We start from the raw sequence: 18,907 nt of genomic DNA, 5'->3' as shown, positions 1-18,907 counted from the left end.
TTCGCTTTAGCTATTATACATGTTTTGTCGATGCATGCACATTAGGTAATCATTTTTGTGATAATAAGGATATAAAACCATTTATTTTATCGCATTTATATGTATTAAAATATAAATTACACCTTGTACTATAAATGGACATGGATTATCAATTTATATGCCTATTAGGATTGATCACTTCTAGGTGTAGTTATGTTTTTTGCTACCAAGTTATGAGTGCATTTTAAACAAACATTAGCGTTGCTTTGGTGACTGTATGTCTTTCTGTTTGCTTCGTTAGTTCAAGCAAATGTCATGTCAATGTATATTATCTCGCTGTGCTAGATTCGCGAACTACCATTGGTGTTTCTGATTCAATTTAGGATACTAGTTTGCTAAGTTTTTCATAATGTAGCTATTCCAGATGTGATTTCACATTCTTCATTTATCCATTTGAAGTTTCATTTGTGCCATACCTCATGCATCACTCATTAATCTTTGCATTCCCCACACGTTCACATCTAAAATTTACATAATAGTACTTCCTCTTGCTTACTCCTAGGTTGAGATTAAGAGAACCATAGTGTTGGGGACTTGTTCTCAAATGCTATGAATTAAGAACAAGGCAACACAAAAGTTAATGATTAAAGACCTTTCGTCCTTCGAAGCATTATTTCCCTTAGGATATAATGATCTTCAGACGAAGGTCATGAAGGACGTACCTTCATCATCTCAATATACAATGGAAAGCAGGATCATATGACACATAAAAAACATGAATAATCATATGATATCATTTAGACATTTTATTATATAATCATGAATAAACATGGATAATACTGAATTACATTTATACCTTCGGCTTGACAGAAGGTGAGAATCCGAGTATGCCGTGCGAGTGAATACAAGCGAGCGTGAACAGTACGGGGGTACTGTTCATCTATTTATAGGCACAGGGCACAACCTGTGAGATATTACACTCATGCCCTTTACAAAAGATTACAATTATGACACAGACTCTCATGGATCAATCGGTCATTTCGTCTTTAAGTCGGTGCAGTCCTTCGTCTTGAGACATGCCACTATGCCGAAGCTTTATGGATGATAGCTTCGGCATTGCTTTTGAGAGGATCTGCCGAAGGTGTTTCTTCTTACAGGATCTTCGACGACGAAGCATGCCCCCAATAGTAGCCCCTTCGCGATGCTAGATCGTTTTTCGTAACGAGCTTGATCCATGAAAAAGTCTCCTAGGCTTCAGAGAGCCGAAGGTCCGAAAAACACCTTCCCTGAGCTCGTTGCCGAGAAACGATCGCAATATTCTGAGCGTGAAATGGTCCCACCATGCAACGGGTACGCGCGTCCTGGCGATTCACCTTCTCGGGTTCTGTGGCCCACCATTCAGTGGGTGCGGGCGACTATTCGTCCGGTGCGGAAGACTTGGCAATTCACCTTCCCACCTGCGGCACTATATAAACAGACATGTAGGTGTGAAGTTACCACAACATTCATTGCTATTGCACTGTTTTGCTGCCAAAAATTTGACCATAGCCGAAGCTTGTTCATCGCACTCAACCGAAGCACCGCTGTTGGTTTTGCTTCGTCACAAGAGGAAGAGCTTCGGGAAAATTAAAAAAGTCAACAACTTCATCAAAAATTGTGAGGAATTCATCATCAAATGGCAAGGATACGTTCCACTGCTAGGGTTACACGTGACGGAGAAGAAGCCGAAGCTGCTGAAACCGCTCCAATTTCTGAAGTGATGAAACGGTCGGGGCTGGTAGTGTCGGAGAATGTTTCTGACGAAGGTGCACCTGCTGCTGAAGCTGAGCAGGTTGGTGCTGAGGAAGGTGAATCTGAAGATGATTACAGTGCCCTGCCATCTAAACCCAGCCAACTGGAGTTTGGGAGGTCCACTGTTACCGAAGATGATATGCCTAAGTTGATGAAGTTAGGCTATTTTAGGGAAGCCAAAAAGAAGCTGATTCGCTTTGGCGGAGAGGAAATTGCTCCAAAGCCAGAAAAGGATGAGGTGGTAGCCTTTAAAAGCTTTTTAAAGTAGGATTAAGATTTCCTTTGAATGAGATGATTGCGGATGTTTTGGAGAAGTTTGGGATTTATCTTCATCCGCTAACTCCTAACGCCATCGTTAGGCTTAGCGTCTACATCTGGGCTCTTCGAAGCCAGGGGGCAGAACCGTTTGCCGAAGGCTTCTGCTGGGCACGTGAGCTTCATTATCAGACAAAAGCTAGAGAAGATGGGCTGCACGAGAACTTCGGCTATTACAATTTTGCTTATCGCAAAGATGCGAAGTCTCTAGTTATTAGCTATCGTACCAAATGGCCAGCTGGCTGGAAGACTGAATGGTTTTATGTCAAAGTTGATGAGAAAAAGGAGAAGCTGGTTCAAAGCCCATTAGAATTAATCTTCGGAGAGACTAGGCCCCGGTGCGACATGAAACCGGAGAGTCCATGCCAAATTGCACTGGGCGAATTTCGAGTTATTGCGAAGCACATTGGTACTAGGGATCTGGTGCAAGAATTCTTAGCTTTTAGAGTATTCCCAACTTTGAAAGAATGGGACATGCCGAAGCTCAAAGGGGAAAAGAAAAAGAAGGAACTTATTCGGTTGCCCTATTACTATAAATTCAAGAAACACTTCAAAGAACCTTGCCAAGAATGGTTAGACATGATTGAAGTTACGTGCAACGAGATCCTTGGAAACTATTCTAAAAAAGAAGATCAATTAATGACTGCAGCCTTCGGCACCCGACCGAAGCGAAGGTTGAACCGGGTGATGGATGCCCTGAATTTTGAGTATCCTGACTATGAGCGATTGGACAGAGGTGCCGAAGGACAAAAAAGAAAAAGAGTTGCTAGCATCCTGGATAAAGAAGTTGCTAAATTGGTGAAAAAGGATGAAGAAACTTTGAAGAAAAGAAAATTAAGCCCTGAGCCGAAGATAGCTGCTTCGAAGAAAAGGAAAGCTGCGGCTCTAAAGCGAAAAACGACTGATATTGAGGATGAAGCTCCTTCAACACCTCCTGCTGCCGATGTGGAAGTAATTTTAAAGGTAATGACTGAATCTTTGCTTGTCAAGCTAAGTCCACTAGGGCCACATCTGATGAAGCTTTTTCAGAAGGAAAAGGAGCCTTCGGTAGCGAAGAAGCCAGATGAGCCAAAAAAACGAAGAATTATTCATGTAGTTGAAGTTATCGAGCAGACACCGCCGCTGGCATCGACGTCAAAGACTCTAGCTATTGAGAGCACTGCTGCTGCCGAAGTTGCACCCACCGAAGCCGAAAGTGCTGAAGCTGAAACCGCTGAAGATGTAAATCTAGAGGCCACACTCTCTGAAATTGATACCATGCTTCTAGATGCGGCCACGGAAGAAGCTGCTGCAGCCGCTGAAGAGATCCCGGGCACGATGGCTGGAAAAGGAAAGGAGAAAGCCGAGGATACTTTGGAAGAAGAGGACTTCAATTTCCAAGATATACTTGGGCAAGTGTGACACCCCAGTGTCACCTAGGGTTCCTCTCAAATGCCAAACCAAGAATCATTATTTTATGTGAGCCAAAGCAAGCATGAGCATCAAAATAACTTAAGTAATAAAGAATTCACCAAGTACATGCTTAAAAGTATCATGATCAAAACAATTGAGTCTTTTAAAAGATAAGAATGAGCAACCCTAATTAAAAACCCTAAGTGAGCCCTATGAGCAAAATTCAAGAAAATAAGAAAAAGGGTATGAAAAGTTTAAAATTATGAATTGAGCCAATTACAAAAATTGAAGTATATTTAATGAGCAACAAGAAATGTTGAGAAAGCTTAGCCAAAATAACTCAAATAAAACCCCAAATCAAGCTTCTCATGTGGGGACTTAATGGGATTTCTGAATTTCAGAATTCTGAAATTCAGACCTTGAGCCAAAGATCAGGGATGTTCACCTTGATCCCTAACTCGAATCCTAATTACCCCATTGACAAAATTTTGTCTAACTAACCCCTCTGTCGTGTGCCAGAAGATGGCATTAGGACGCGAGCCCTAGACACGACAAAACCTTGGATTTGCCTCGGGTTTGGGCAGGGAGACAGACCAGATTTCCTGGCTCCATATCTCTGCAACCAGTAGGCAAAATCCTATGACCCCCACACAAGAATGGTAGCTTGTAGGGAGGAGAAGAGGTTTTGTGCACTGACCAAGGCGAGTGCAGGCTCGGATGAGCGACCACACGCGCCAGAACTTGGGCAGAACGCACGGGCACAAATGTTCGACACTGGTCGGCACGCCAGAGCTCGCCCAACCCGCGCGCGCGCTCACCCCGGCGTCCGGTCAAGTCCGCCGCGCGCCCACGCCCTCGGCCGTGCCCGCCCGCGCCTATAAAGCCTCCCCGGGCGCACCTCTCTTCGCCCCGCACTCACCCTCACCGGCCAGCCACCTTTCCTTAGCTCCGGCGAGCTCAATTTCGCCTGCCATTGCCGCCAGAGCTTCGGCCACCGTGGCCAGCCCACTCCAGCCACCCTCAAGCCAAGCCAGTGCTTCGGCTAGCTCTGCCAGTAGCCCGTGAAGCTCGCCAAGCCCTCGGCCCCGGCCAGACTTGTAATACTCAAAAGTGTAATAGAAGAGGATAGAGATAATCTCAATAGTTTGTGGTCTCTACTATTCATTACATGTGATCAACACTAGTTAAAAGAGGATAATTAGAGCCAGGAACACATAAATAACCTGTGCATCATGCTGGACTTTATTTGGTGTGCATTTTGTGACAATAAAAATAAATAAATAAATAATAACATGAAAACATAATAATGAGAAGAGGATTGGATTTAATCCCAAAAGTGCAAATTGGGGGAAGATTGGAAATAATAAATACTATACAAGACAAAATATATGGATCAATAAAAGACTACAGTACTAGCATGTTTATTTTGTATATTTAACTTATGTACAAAGTTCACATTCATATTTGAATTCAATTGGAAATTTAAAAATGAAAGGAAAAAGAGACACATAAAAGAAAAGAGAAAGGAAAATGAATAAATAAAAAGAAAAAAAAATAAAACCTCATATGGGCCGGCTGCTCCCATTTCGGCCCACTCCCCCATTCGCCCCGCGCGGCCCAAGACCCCCTTCCTGCCGCGCGCGGTCACACTGGCGTGTGGGCCCCACTGGCCAGCTACCCAGCCTCCTCGCGCGCGCATCACGGCAGTAGACACCGACAGGTGGGTCTGTTTTGTCAGCTGGCTTCTTCCTCAACAGAACGCGAGGTTCGCGGGTGAGCTCAACGGATTTCGAGAGATTCGCGCCTCCCGTTGCGGCCCGTCGACCAGGCAAGCTCCTCACCACCTGACCATAAGTAGCACGCACCGTGGGGACCAGTCACCGTGTCCACCTCCGAATCGTGAGCCGCCGCCAGACGAGAAGAAGCGCGAGAGAGGGAGAGTCCGTGGTCTGCCGGATTGATCCGAGGGAGAAAGGAGGGGGTGCTGGAACCGTGGTGCTCTGGCGCGGGCTGCTCGTCCTCGCTCGCCAATTCGCGAAGCACATTGGTGCCCGACGCCGTCAACCTACGCATCCAGGGAGTTCTCCGTTGCCGCGCGAGATTCGGCCACCGCGGAACAACCCCTTCGCCCTGTCGATTGCCGGTGAGAATATGTCCTACGTGTGCATTTCCATTTCACGAGTGTGTATCTTCCGGTGCGGTTCGTGTACGTCCGGTCCGCGGCCCGGAGTTGGTCGTCGGACACGGGCTTCCGCCGTGCGCCGTAGGCTGGGCTCTACACTCGACATCGGCCGAAATTAGTTGTAGCAGTGGGTTCGGAGAGTCGTCAATTACGCGTAGGTCGTGTGAATCGGGTTATGGTGTCCGTATGGGCCGGGTTGCGCGCTCGCCGGTGAGTCCTCCGCCGTGAGGTTTGGGCGCCGTCGTGCTTGTGCCTGGGTTGGGGGGAAGACGAAACCGTCGTCGTCCGATCCTCTATGGAGGGTCAAGATTAGAGCTAAATACCCCTTCGCGCAGGAGTAGATCCTGACCGTTGGCGCCAGATCGTAAGCATCACATTAGATCGCGAGTAATTGAACCTGAACCGTAGATCTTTGATCCGACGATTGGGAGAACCTACCGGTTCATTTAATGGTCAGTCTAATCTGCGCCCTCGACTTTGGATCGGACGGTCAGATTTAACCCGTACCCCTCCGCGATGGTCATTTTTCTAAAGAGCCCTTCCAGTATTGATAAATCAACCCGCCGTCCACACCCGGGATTCTCTGAGTCTTAGGAAATCTTGCGCCAAACCCCCTGCGCTTTATGAAATTTGAGGCCCAGTCCAGAAAATAGAAAATCCAGGGAAATAAATAGAAAAAATGAATTTTTAATATAGAAATAATGGCTAGAATTTGTTTAATCCATAGAAAATTCATACTAATTCCAAATTGAGTCCTTCCAGTTCCTATAATTTTATAATATTATTGTTTATCTAATAGTGCCACTAATTTGACGCGAAAGCCACCTTAAAATTTATTTCCTAATTAAATCCATATAAAATACATAAAACCTTAGGAAATTCGTATCTTCCCCGTTTTAACTCCGATTTGGTCCGTTCAAGTTGCGTTAGTCTCGTACAAGCACGTAGATCACTATTATGTAGTATATTCTTATGTGTGGTGTGATGTTAATTTTATCTATACCATGTTTGTTTGTATTGCTACGACTAGCGCGAGGACTCATGTCATCTGAAAGGCAAGTTGGTACCTGGAATCTCAAGTGCCAGGCAAGTTGTGCCCTTGATCACTTTTTTTTACCCACTCATGTTCTAATTAATCATAATGATCTGCATAGGTTAATTTTGATGGGTCCTAATAGGATACCCTAGTTTGATTATCTTTATACCTTGTTACCACTGAACTTTTTGGGTAGTACTTGCTAGTGCTTTATGTGGTTTTGGGTATGAAGATACATTACTCATGATTATACTTTTGTTATCCGTTGTTATTTATCGTTCATGATAAGATCATTATGTTAATTGGAACATGGAGAACCACCCGGGAAAACAGTGCTACCACAAGGGTTTAATGGGACGCCCTTGGCTGATTAACTAGGAAAGCTAGTGGAGGGCTACCTTACCCGAAAGGGGCAAGGGCAGTAGGGGAGTGGTCAGTGTAGGGAGGCCCTCGGGAGGATTTTGCTGCGATGGCGGTCCTGCAAGGGATTCCTGCATTGGAGCTTCCTATAAACTGTAGCGGGTAGTCTGAAGCTAGTGGAACTTTGTAAAGGCCTCGTAGTGGTACCCTGCCTCACTTCCTTGGTAGAGGTGTATGGAGTCTGATCAACTCCATGGCAAATGGGTAACACGACTTGTGGGTAAAGATGCGCAACCTCTGCAGAGTGTAAAACTGGTATACTAGCCGTGCTCACGGTCATGAGCGGCTCGGACACTCACATGATTAAATTATGGAACTTAAACTCAATTTGTCATATGCATTGCATCGCAGGTGAGGTTGTTACTTTTGTTCTACTACTTAATTGGGCTGGTATTTACTTATACTTAGTAATTGCTAATAAAATTTTGACCAACTTTAAAAGCAATGCTCAGCTCTAACCATCCTCTTTGGTAAGCCTTACACTTCACGTGAGCTCCCACCTTTGGCGAGTTCATGCACATTATTCCCCACAACTTGTTGAGCGATGAACGTATGTGAGCTCACTCTTGCTGTCTCACACCCCCCCCACAGGTCAAGAACAGGTACCACAGGATGAGGCGCATGAAGGATGCTGTGGCAAGTTCGTGAGAGGTCTAGGTCGTCGTCTCCCAGTCAACTTTGGGTTGCTGGATCGTTTCCTCATATGATGTAATTATTTAATTATTTTGTATAGAACTCCTGTTATATAGTAAAGATGTGACATTCGATCCTGTGCCACTATGCATCATATGTGTGAGACTTGGTCCCAGCACACCTGGTGATTATGTACGCGCCCGGGTCTTGGTGCCCCGAAATCCGGGTGTGACAGAAGTGGTATCAGAGGAATGTTGACTGTAGGATGAAACCTAGATAGAACTGGACAACCATTATTCACTTACCTTTGCTACTTTGATTCTTTTCTAAACTTTTCTTAATCTTTTCTCATCGATTTCCGCTTTACTCTGATTATTCTTACCTTTTCTTTCTAAAGACAAATGTGGATTTCACACTTTGAAATCCTGTGCCTAAAGTGACTTTAGGAATAGGAGACCTACTTTTAGGAACAAAAACAAAACTATTTTTATAGGTATTTGTATGCTTGAATGTTTGTTCTTATGATACTTGTTTGATTTGGATCTTTGATTGAGTGTGATTAGTTGTGGAGTAATGTCCACAATCACATCTGCATATACATATATAAAAAAAACGGTTATAAAAATATCTAAAAGAACTAGGTTATCCCTCATCAAAGAATCTAGCCTAGCAAAATCCATCTTATCTTAAAAAAAATCTATCCTACACTTATAGATCCATCTTATCTTAAAAAAAATAGATTCTCATCTTATCTTAAAAAGATTTATCTTATCCTAATAGATCTATCTGACCTCAAGAGATTCTACCTTATCCTTATAGATTCATCTTACCCCAATAAGCATATTTATCCCACGCTAGTGTAACAACCATGATCTAGCCTAAAATAAATAAGATTTTATCTAGTCAAACTAGTCACACCAATCTAACCTAGATCTGATCTAATCTAAAGTGACTTATCAAACATGTTAGATAATACTGATGAAATAGATTAGACTCTACTCCTATAGAGCGGGTCTTAACTTAGTTCACCCTGCACTAAATTAAGAATGACAGATCGACTTGTCCATATGCAACTACCTTAACCATCAAATAGTTGCATAACCCCACAATTTTAACCTAGCAAGAGATTCTAACCTACCTACACCATACAATCCATCCTACTCACATATGTCCTAGCTATATGTCCTTAACTCGGATGACAACTCCAAGAAATAAAGGCCAAAGAAGACCAACCATGTCAAAGGAGGATAAGCATCAACTCAAGACTTCAAAGATCAAGTTGAATCGCCAGCGGAATCAAGATCCATAGTTTAGGATGAAGTCTTTCCTTATTATACCCTTGCCACAACCTCTACTTGCCATAACCATACCTAACCTAATGAATATCTAGACATACAATATTCATATCATCTACTAACTGTTAAAAAAAAAACTTGAACAAAACTTTAATTCCCAAAACCAAATGAGAAACTAAAATTCTAGACCAAACCTATTATATCCCTTTTCTTACAAATCTCGAGGACGAGATTATTTTTAAGGGGGGTAGGATTTGTAATACTCAAAAGTGTAATAGAAGAGGATAGAGATAATCTCAATAGTTTGTGGTCTCTACTATTCATTACATGTGATCAACACTAGTTAAAAGAGGATAATTAGAGCCAGGAACACATAAATAACCTGTGCATCATGCTGGACTTTATTTGGTGTGCATTTTGTGACAATAAAAATAAATAAATAAATAATAACATGAAAACATAATAATGAGAAGAGGATTGGATTTAATCCCAAAAGTGCAAATTGGGGGAAGATTGGAAATAATAAATACTATACAAGACAAAATATATGGATCAATAAAAGACTACAGTACTAGCATGTTTATTTTGTATATTTAACTTATGTACAAAGTTCACATTCATATTTGAATTCAATTGGAAATTTAAAAATGAAAGGAAAAAGAGACACATAAAAGAAAAGAGAAAGGAAAATGAATAAATAAAAAGAAAAAAAAATAAAACCTCATATGGGCCGGCTGCTCCCATTTCGGCCCACTCCCCCATTCGCCCCGCGCGGCCCAAGACCCCCTTCCTGCCGCGCGCGGTCACACTGGCGTGTGGGCCCCACTGGCCAGCTACCCAGCCTCCTCGCGCGCGCATCACGGCAGTAGACACCGACAGGTGGGTCTGTTTTGTCAGCTGGCTTCTTCCTCAACAGAACGCGAGGTTCGCGGGTGAGCTCAACGGATTTCGAGAGATTCGCGCCTCCCGTTGCGGCCCGTCGACCAGGCAAGCTCCTCACCACCTGACCATAAGTAGCACGCACCGTGGGGACCAGTCACCGTGTCCACCTCCGAATCGTGAGCCGCCGCCAGACGAGAAGAAGCGCGAGAGAGGGAGAGTCCGTGGTCTGCCGGATTGATCCGAGGGAGAAAGGAGGGGGTGCTGGAACCGTGGTGCTCTGGCGCGGGCTGCTCGTCCTCGCTCGCCAATTCGCGAAGCACATTGGTGCCCGACGCCGTCAACCTACGCATCCAGGGAGTTCTCCGTTGCCGCGCGAGATTCGGCCACCGCGGAACAACCCCTTCGCCCTGTCGATTGCCGGTGAGAATATGTCCTACGTGTGCATTTCCATTTCACGAGTGTGTATCTTCCGGTGCGGTTCGTGTACGTCCGGTCCGCGGCCCGGAGTTGGTCGTCGGACACGGGCTTCCGCCGTGCGCCGTAGGCTGGGCTCTACACTCGACATCGGCCGAAATTAGTTGTAGCAGTGGGTTCGGAGAGTCGTCAATTACGCGTAGGTCGTGTGAATCGGGTTATGGTGTCCGTATGGGCCGGGTTGCGCGCTCGCCGGTGAGTCCTCCGCCGTGAGGTTTGGGCGCCATCGTGCTTGTGCCTGGGTTGGGGGGAAGACGAAACCGTCGTCGTCCGATCCTCTATGGAGGGTCAAGATTAGAGCTAAATACCCCTTCGCGCAGGAGTAGATCCTGACCGTTGGCGCCAGATCGTAAGCATCACATTAGATCGCGAGTAATTGAACCTGAACCGTAGATCTTTGATCCGACGATTGGGAGAACCTACCGGTTCATTTAATGGTCAGTCTAATCTGCGCCCTCGACTTTGGATCGGACGGTCAGATTTAACCCGTACCCCTCCGCGATGGTCATTTTTCTAAAGAGCCCTTCCAGTATTGATAAATCAACCCGCCGTCCACACCCGGGATTCTCTGAGTCTTAGGAAATCTTGCGCCAAACCCCCTGCGCTTTATGAAATTTGAGGCCCAGTCCAGAAAATAGAAAATCCAGGGAAATAAATAGAAAAAATGAATTTTTAATATAGAAATAATGGCTAGAATTTGTTTAATCCATAGAAAATTCATACTAATTCCAAATTGAGTCCTTCCAGTTCCTATAATTTTATAATATTATTGTTTATCTAATAGTGCCACTAATTTGACGCGAAAGCCACCTTAAAATTTATTTCCTAATTAAATCCATATAAAATACATAAAACCTTAGGAAATTCGTATCTTCCCCGTTTTAACTCCGATTTGGTCCGTTCAAGTTGCGTTAGTCTCGTACAAGCACGTAGATCACTATTATGTAGTATATTCTTATGTGTGGTGTGATGTTAATTTTATCTATACCATGTTTGTTTGTATTGCTACGACTAGCGCGAGGACTCATGTCATCTGAAAGGCAAGTTGGTACCTGGAATCTCAAGTGCCAGGCAAGTTGTGCCCTTGATCACTTTTTTTTACCCACTCATGTTCTAATTAATCATAATGATCTGCATAGGTTAATTTTGATGGGTCCTAATAGGATACCCTAGTTTGATTATCTTTATACCTTGTTACCACTGAACTTTTTGGGTAGTACTTGCTAGTGCTTTATGTGGTTTTGGGTATGAAGATACATTACTCATGATTATACTTTTGTTATCCGTTGTTATTTATCGTTCATGATAAGATCATTATGTTAATTGGAACATGGAGAACCACCCGGGAAAACAGTGCTACCACAAGGGTTTAATGGGACGCCCTTGGCTGATTAACTAGGAAAGCTAGTGGAGGGCTACCTTACCCGAAAGGGGCAAGGGCAGTAGGGGAGTGGTCAGTGTAGGGAGGCCCTCGGGAGGATTTTGCTGCGATGGCGGTCCTGCAAGGGATTCCTGCATTGGAGCTTCCTATAAACTGTAGCGGGTAGTCTGAAGCTAGTGGAACTTTGTAAAGGCCTCGTAGTGGTACCCTGCCTCGCTTCCTTGGTAGAGGTGTATGGAGTCTGATCAACTCCATGGCAAATGGGTAACACGACTTGTGGGTAAAGATGCGCAACCTCTGCAGAGTGTAAAACTGGTATACTAGCCGTGCTCACGGTCATGAGCGGCTCGGACACTCACATGATTAAATTATGGAACTTAAACTCAATTTGTCATATGCATTGCATCGCAGGTGAGGTTGTTACTTTTGTTCTACTACTTAATTGGGCTGGTATTTACTTATACTTAGTAATTGCTAATAAAATTTTGACCAACTTTAAAAGCAATGCTCAGCTCTAACCATCCTCTTTGGTAAGCCTTACACTTCACGTGAGCTCCCACCTTTGGCGAGTTCATGCACATTATTCCCCACAACTTGTTGAGCGATGAACGTATGTGAGCTCACTCTTGCTGTCTCACACCCCCCCCACAGGTCAAGAACAGGTACCACAGGATGAGGCGCATGAAGGATGCTGTGGCAAGTTCGTGAGAGGTCTAGGTCGTCGTCTCCCAGTCAACTTTGGGTTGCTGGATCGTTTCCTCATATGATGTAATTATTTAATTATTTTGTATAGAACTCCTGTTATATAGTAAAGATGTGACATTCGATCCTGTGCCACTATGCATCATATGTGTGAGACTTGGTCCCAGCACACCTGGTGATTATGTACGCGCCCGGGTCTTGGTGCCCCGAAATCCGGGTGTGACAAGACTTCACCGGAGGCCCGAGATCGACCTCACCGGACTTCGGTCTTCTGCCGCCGCGCGTGGACCGAGCTATCCAGTGAGTCTCCGCCCAATTCCTTGCGCTCATATCTTCTCTGGCATCCCGTGGACCTCCCTGACCCATTTGATTGAACTATCTCGCCGTGACCAGGCCGGTCTCCTCGCCGCCGACGAGCATCCCCGCCTGCGCGCAAGGACCGACCGACTCCGGCCATCTCCGACGGCGTTCTGCACACCGTTGTGATCCCCGAGACCTCCCCTACGTCCTCGACCACTTCACCGGAGCAATCTCGCCGCCGGTAAGCCCCTCCGCCCTTTCTTCCGCCGCGGTTACTGTTTAAGATAGAAGAAGGACCTCGGGTTAGGATTTGTAGAGCCCGAGGGGTTTTCTGTAACGTCAGTGACTCATATGAATAGTAGCTTAAGGACTGATTCGCGAGGAAAACTTAGAAAACCCGCCAGGGACCCCAGTGCAAAGTGGATTTCCATTAAACCAATTCTGTTATTCTTTTAAAATGACCAGAGAACTTAGAAAATCCATAACTTGATGAAATCTTAATAAAAAGTTGTCAAACCAATTTTGCTAGCTCCTGAAGATTATAATCTATCATTTAAAAATAGTAGACCCTATACTTTCTATTCAAAATTTTAGAGTTTAAAATTTAAAACAGAAACCCACTAAACCTTGTTTAATTAAGGAAAATTAGTTTTTCTTCTGTGTTGAACTTAAGAAAATTTGTAGATGATCAAACCTCATTTAGACACTGTTTAAAAATAGTGGGAACCCCAGCATTGAAAAATATGATGTAGTTTTTCATTTAAAGCTATTTTGTCCAAAACTTAGAGAAAATCAAAAGGACATTAGAAATAAATGAACAGTGATTAAGATTATTTTTCCTAATTTACTTATGTAACAGAGAACCTAGAAAAAATACAGAGATCATTAAATTGGACCAGTTTTAAATTAAAATGTTTTATTTAGCCTTATTTGGACTGGAACTCAATTATTAGAGAGGCAAAACTATAACCAAAGTGCTTAATAAAAATCCAGTGGACTTACAACCACCAGAACCCCACTACAAAAATACAGAGCACCTCAGCCCAACTTTTTAAGTAAGGAAAATAAATACAAAGTGATAATAAGGCATTTTCTAACTAAATCATGAGCAACCCCAAATAATGTGATAATGGGCAACCAAAAATTAGCTAAGTCCATGATGAGATAAACTACCAGAGAAAAATGCAAACCCATGAAAAGGAAGCAAACTCATACCAATTCCTAGTGATTTAAGAGAAAGGCCACTTAATTCAAATAATGCATACCACCACTTCCCTTAAGCAAATAGAGGCCAAACTTCAGAATGATTGCTCTTGCACAAAATAATAACCAAGAAAAATAAGAACTCTGTTGTTTGATGTTTTTCAAATATAGTGGTAGTAGAAAGCACCCATTTGGCTAGAAACTGGAGAAAACCATAGGAAAATAATTAAAAGGTATTAATGACTAGAAATTTGTATCAAGTCATGTTATAACACCTAAAAGCCAGCAAAAATGAGTTTTAGAGAATTACCCACTGTTAAATAATAGTTGTAGTTCAAAGCACCCCTTCTGCCCTAGAATTTAATAATTTTGTCCAGAGAAAACTATTCACTTTCTGATCCCCAAATTTTGAGACAGAGAAACACACACCAGTAACAAGCCACTGTAAGTTTTGCAGAATTTTTGGAATTTTATAAAAGCAACTTGTAGTTCAAACCTACTCCAAAACATTAAAAAGAATAAAAGAAAAGGGAAGAAGAAATAAACCTCACCTCAATAAGTCTAACTTGAGTACTTAATCAACTCTCACTAAGACTAAAAAGGAATCCAGTGGAACCCCAAAAATTAAACCTACTACTTACCTTAGCTAAGTTTAAATCAGTATACCAAGTATACCACCCAAGGGTCTTGCATAAGTAAAGTTAACCTTATTTAACTCAAGAAAGATCATACACCTTTAAGGTTGTGATTTCTAAAAGCACCTGTCATATCATGCATATATCTTACGCTTTGCATTCATTAGATTATAATCTTGCCGACGGAGAGTACGTGCTCATCCCCGAGCAAGGACCTGTCCAAGAGGAGGACCAGGAGCAGGCTTCAGAGGCTGCTATTGAGGATCTCCCCGCAGCCCCAACAATTTAAGGCAAGCCCCGGTTTATATGCATAACCATATTATTATATGCTACTTTACTACACTTAATGCTTGTAGGATTGCAATGTGCACTTAAGTGTAGGAGTTGCTTGAAACCTCTAGTTGCATGAACTTAGGATTCCTTTTTGAGATGAATACTAGTATGATAAGTCGAGTAGCTGCTTGCTAATCAGGATCTCGGTAGAAGTCGAGTGATTTTTCTAGCACTCGCGCGAGGTCAGGAATTGATTGTATTCATCTTGATAACGGGATCTATGTTGGTCTATGGATTTGGATCCAGGGAGGATGCCTTGTCCATGAGACGGGAAAAATGAATTAAGGATTAATGTGTGGATACCTGAGTCAAGCTTTTGAACGTACTAAGCACATGCCGGGAAAAATGGTAACCGGTAAACCTAGTACCTGAGTGAAGCCGGGCGCGGACTTTATCCCTCATGCGACCTGAGACTGGGTCTCCCATGCTAGCTATGGTGGGTACAAGTGCGGTCACTGCACGACGGCAGCCGGGGTCAGTGGAGCATTGTATGCCAAGGCGGTGAGGCCTGGACGCGAACGGGGAATCGATGGGGACGGTTGTCATGTGTGGGGTCGGAGTACCCTGACATGCTGTGTGTTTAGGTTTACCTTGCAAGGTTAAAACTCGATTCGAATCGTCTGCTTCACACAGCTAATGAGACTGCTTGATTCCTTGTACTGCATCGAGTAAGAAGTGAAATGTGGTTATATGAGATAACTTGTTGATTGAACTAATTGATTGTTACCATGAATGCTTAGAAGGAGCAAATCTAGCTAAGTTAATGATGATAGAACTTAAAAAGCTAAAAATTGATTTTAGAAACAGCTAGTGCTTTTGGCAAACCAAACCCCTCAGCCAAACAGCTGCATAGTCTAGAGGTAGAGGAGTAGACTCCTCACACCGGTTAAGTCTAGCTGAGTATTAGTATACTCAGCCTTGCTTGTGGCACCATTTTTGCAGGTACCATGCAGGAAATGGTTGATGGTGTGACTTGGCCTACCACCCTGCCACCGGGTTGGACGGTCGAGTGGGATGTTGCTCCGGCAGGAGAGGAGCATGAGGAGTAGTGGGCTAGGCCTTGCCCATTTCCTCATTACCGACGACATCGATTATCCACTGCACTTTATTTTGTGAACTTTATTTGCTACTCAAAAACTCCGATTTATGTAATAACTCAGTACTTAATTTGAGGTTTCCTGTTTTATTGTATTTCTTCTGTGACTCACCTTCGAGTGAGATTGTGGAATTTGATCCTGGTTAAGTGGCTCTATCAGACTAGATCTGAAGGACTGACGGGTTATTCCGATTTAAGTGTGTTACGGCCCCTGAGGCGTGAGTTAGGCACTTAAGCTGGAATAATTCGGGTGGTTCTGCCACAGCTGGTATCGGAGCAAATTCCACCACAGAGAAGGACAATAAACCATGAATACCAATTTTCAAAATCTAAAACTTGCCTAGAAACTGCTATGGATCGTCAGGACTAGACCGCTAGACCTAGGACGAAAGGCCTTAGGCATAGAGGGAGAAATAGGTGGCTAATTAATTAGGCCCCGTGGGACAATACTTATATTTTAAGGATGCCCTAAAAAGCACCCTATTTTCTTTTGAGAGGCAGCGTTTCTTCTAGCATGCATGCATTATAAAACACAAGAAGGAATTAAAATTTTGAGCTAACCCCCTTTCTTTAAAACCATCCGGGCTCTCTTTTTCTTTTTCCTTCCACCATAATCTTTACCTTTGATTCCCTTCCACAGATGAATTCACCCACCCCCGCAAGTGGACGAGACTCTCGTTTCAGTTCTGACTTCCTTTCTCGCGATGGCTTTCCTTCCATCTTGTGGGAAGTGCTTAACTCCGCCGGTTACCCTACGCCCCCTTTGTACACGGTGCAGTTGTATGAGGAGCATCGGGTACCTCGTTGTCGGGTCTGGCTGACTTTGGAGGCTCATCCCCTTCAGCCGGGTTGGCGTTCTCTTGACTCTGAGACGATTGGACTCAGGACGGACGACACCGTTGAGGCAGCAGCCATGAAGACTCTGACGACTTTTTGTGGCTACCATCCCCTGGAGATGGTGATGCACCCCTTGGGACTCTTCCCTGCTGAGAAGAAGGATGATCCCTTGTGGTGTAACCGCGTGAGCCATGTGAAGGATGTGTGGGCAATGTATCCTGACTTGGTTGGGAGGGTCACTGTCCAGTGCATGAGTGCGCTGTACCGCCTTCAGGCCCTTCAGAGCGATGCTATGGCACTCCTTGCTAACACCGCTCAGGCTGCCAAGCTCACTCTCGACAGTCGGGAAGATTTTGTGGTCGACCTATCCACAGAGTTGGTGGAGAAGGATCTGCAGGTAGAGAGGCTGAACCAGCGCATCACCACCCTGGAGCAGCAAGTGGAGATCCGAGACAACACTATTGATGTCTTGGAGAACCAGCTTCACGATGTGTAGAGGGAACTTGAGGAAGCAAATGACCACTTGGATATGCACCACTTGGAGATGGAGGCCAATGAAGCAGGAAGCGAGGGAGAAGAGGCTCCCGAGGAGCTAGGACCAGCCCCTGGTGCTAATGGGACTACCTCCGCGATGCCTCCTTCACCCGTATCCAGTGTCGCTTCCACCGCTCAGGGTTAAGCAGTCGCTTTGACATTTTTAGGCGGATAGAAACCTATGCGAGCTTAGTAATATCACATTTTGGACTAAGCTTACGGGTACTTTTCCCTAATTGATGTAACCCTGTAAACTTTTGAAATCTGTGGGATCTTTTGCCACCATGTTATCTTCATTTCGAACCTAATATTATGATTATGGCATTTTTCCTTTCCATATGGGATGATATCTTGTCGTTCGAAACTGTGAGTTGGGATAACAATGGCGACAATCTCTGTTTTCAGATGGCAGCTAGGCAGCGTCGCGGGCAGAACGAGCAGGTTCCCCCGCCACCTCCTCCAGCTCCCACAGTGCAGGAGCTGATGGCCCAGCAGAATGAGATTCTGCGACAGCTCTTGCAGCGCCAGCCCCACCAACAGCAGTATGGTGGAGGCCAGCATTAGCGACCTCCGGCTATGGCAACTTACCAGGAGTTTCTGAGCACGCAGCCGCCCTTGTTCACCAAGGCAGAGGATCCGTTGGACGCCGACGTATGGCTTCGCGTCGTCGAGTCCAAGTTTCCCCTCCTCACGGGAGACTGCCCTGATGAGGCCAAGGCTCGCTTCGCCGCACAGCAGCTTCGCGGCCCTGCTCGGACTTGGTGGGACCACTTTCATGCTATGCTCCCCGATGATCGCGAAGTATCTTGGGAGGAATTCAAGACTGCCTTCAGAGGACACCACATCCCAGCTGGCATTCTTGATCGGAAGTTGAATGAATTTCTGGCCCTTAATCAAGGAACCCGCACGGTACTACAGTATGCACAAGCCTTCAACGACTTATGCCAGTATGCAGGGTATCATGCTGATTCTGATGAAAAGAAGAGAGATCGCTTCCGCAGGGGTCTTAATACCAAGCTGCGGGAACGACTCAACACTGTCCGGGCTGATAGCTTCAATGAGTTGGTCAACATGGCTATCTCCCAGGAAGATTGCATTGTTGCTCACCGGGCAGAGAAGAAGAGAAAGGCACCTATGGCAGCACCATCCGCTCAGGCTCAGAGGTTCCAGATTGTTTCTCACAATCAGAGCAGGGGTTTTCAGCAGGAGGCAGGCAGATGGGTGATCAGGCCACCTCAGCAGCAGCAGCAGTCGGCACCCAACCGCTACCCAGCTCCCGCCCCAAGGAACAATCAGCCTCCGCAGCAGCAGCAGTTCCGCCAGGGCAATGGGAACAAGTGTTTCACTTGTGGCAATGTGGGCCACTATGCCAAGAATTGTCCCAAGAACCAGCAGAGGCAGATGCCAGCACCAAATCAAGACAAGGGAAGAAAGCAGAAGGTGCAAGTCAGGCAAGGGAAGCTCAACTTCACTGCTCTGGAGGAAGT

At 44.7% G+C, this 18,907-nt stretch overlaps 1 protein-coding gene across 1 annotated transcript in view; it reads left to right on the top strand.

Annotated features, from left to right (window-relative positions):
- Positions 1 to 18,907, top strand: part of LOC103645111 (glycine-rich RNA-binding protein 3, mitochondrial) — a 59,624-nt gene that overhangs the window by 11,993 nt on the left and 28,724 nt on the right. Inside the window, 1 exon segment of the mRNA XM_020542862.1 lies at positions 542 to 562. Coding sequence (XP_020398451.1) covers positions 542 to 562 — 21 coding nt within the window.

This window comes from Zea mays, chromosome 1, assembly GCF_902167145.1.
Source record: "Zea mays cultivar B73 chromosome 1, Zm-B73-REFERENCE-NAM-5.0, whole genome shotgun sequence".
NCBI classification, from domain to species: domain Eukaryota; kingdom Viridiplantae; phylum Streptophyta; class Magnoliopsida; order Poales; family Poaceae; genus Zea; species Zea mays.
The sequence above is the reverse complement of the archived record's forward strand: the minus strand, read 5'-3'. Positions and strand labels throughout refer to the sequence as shown.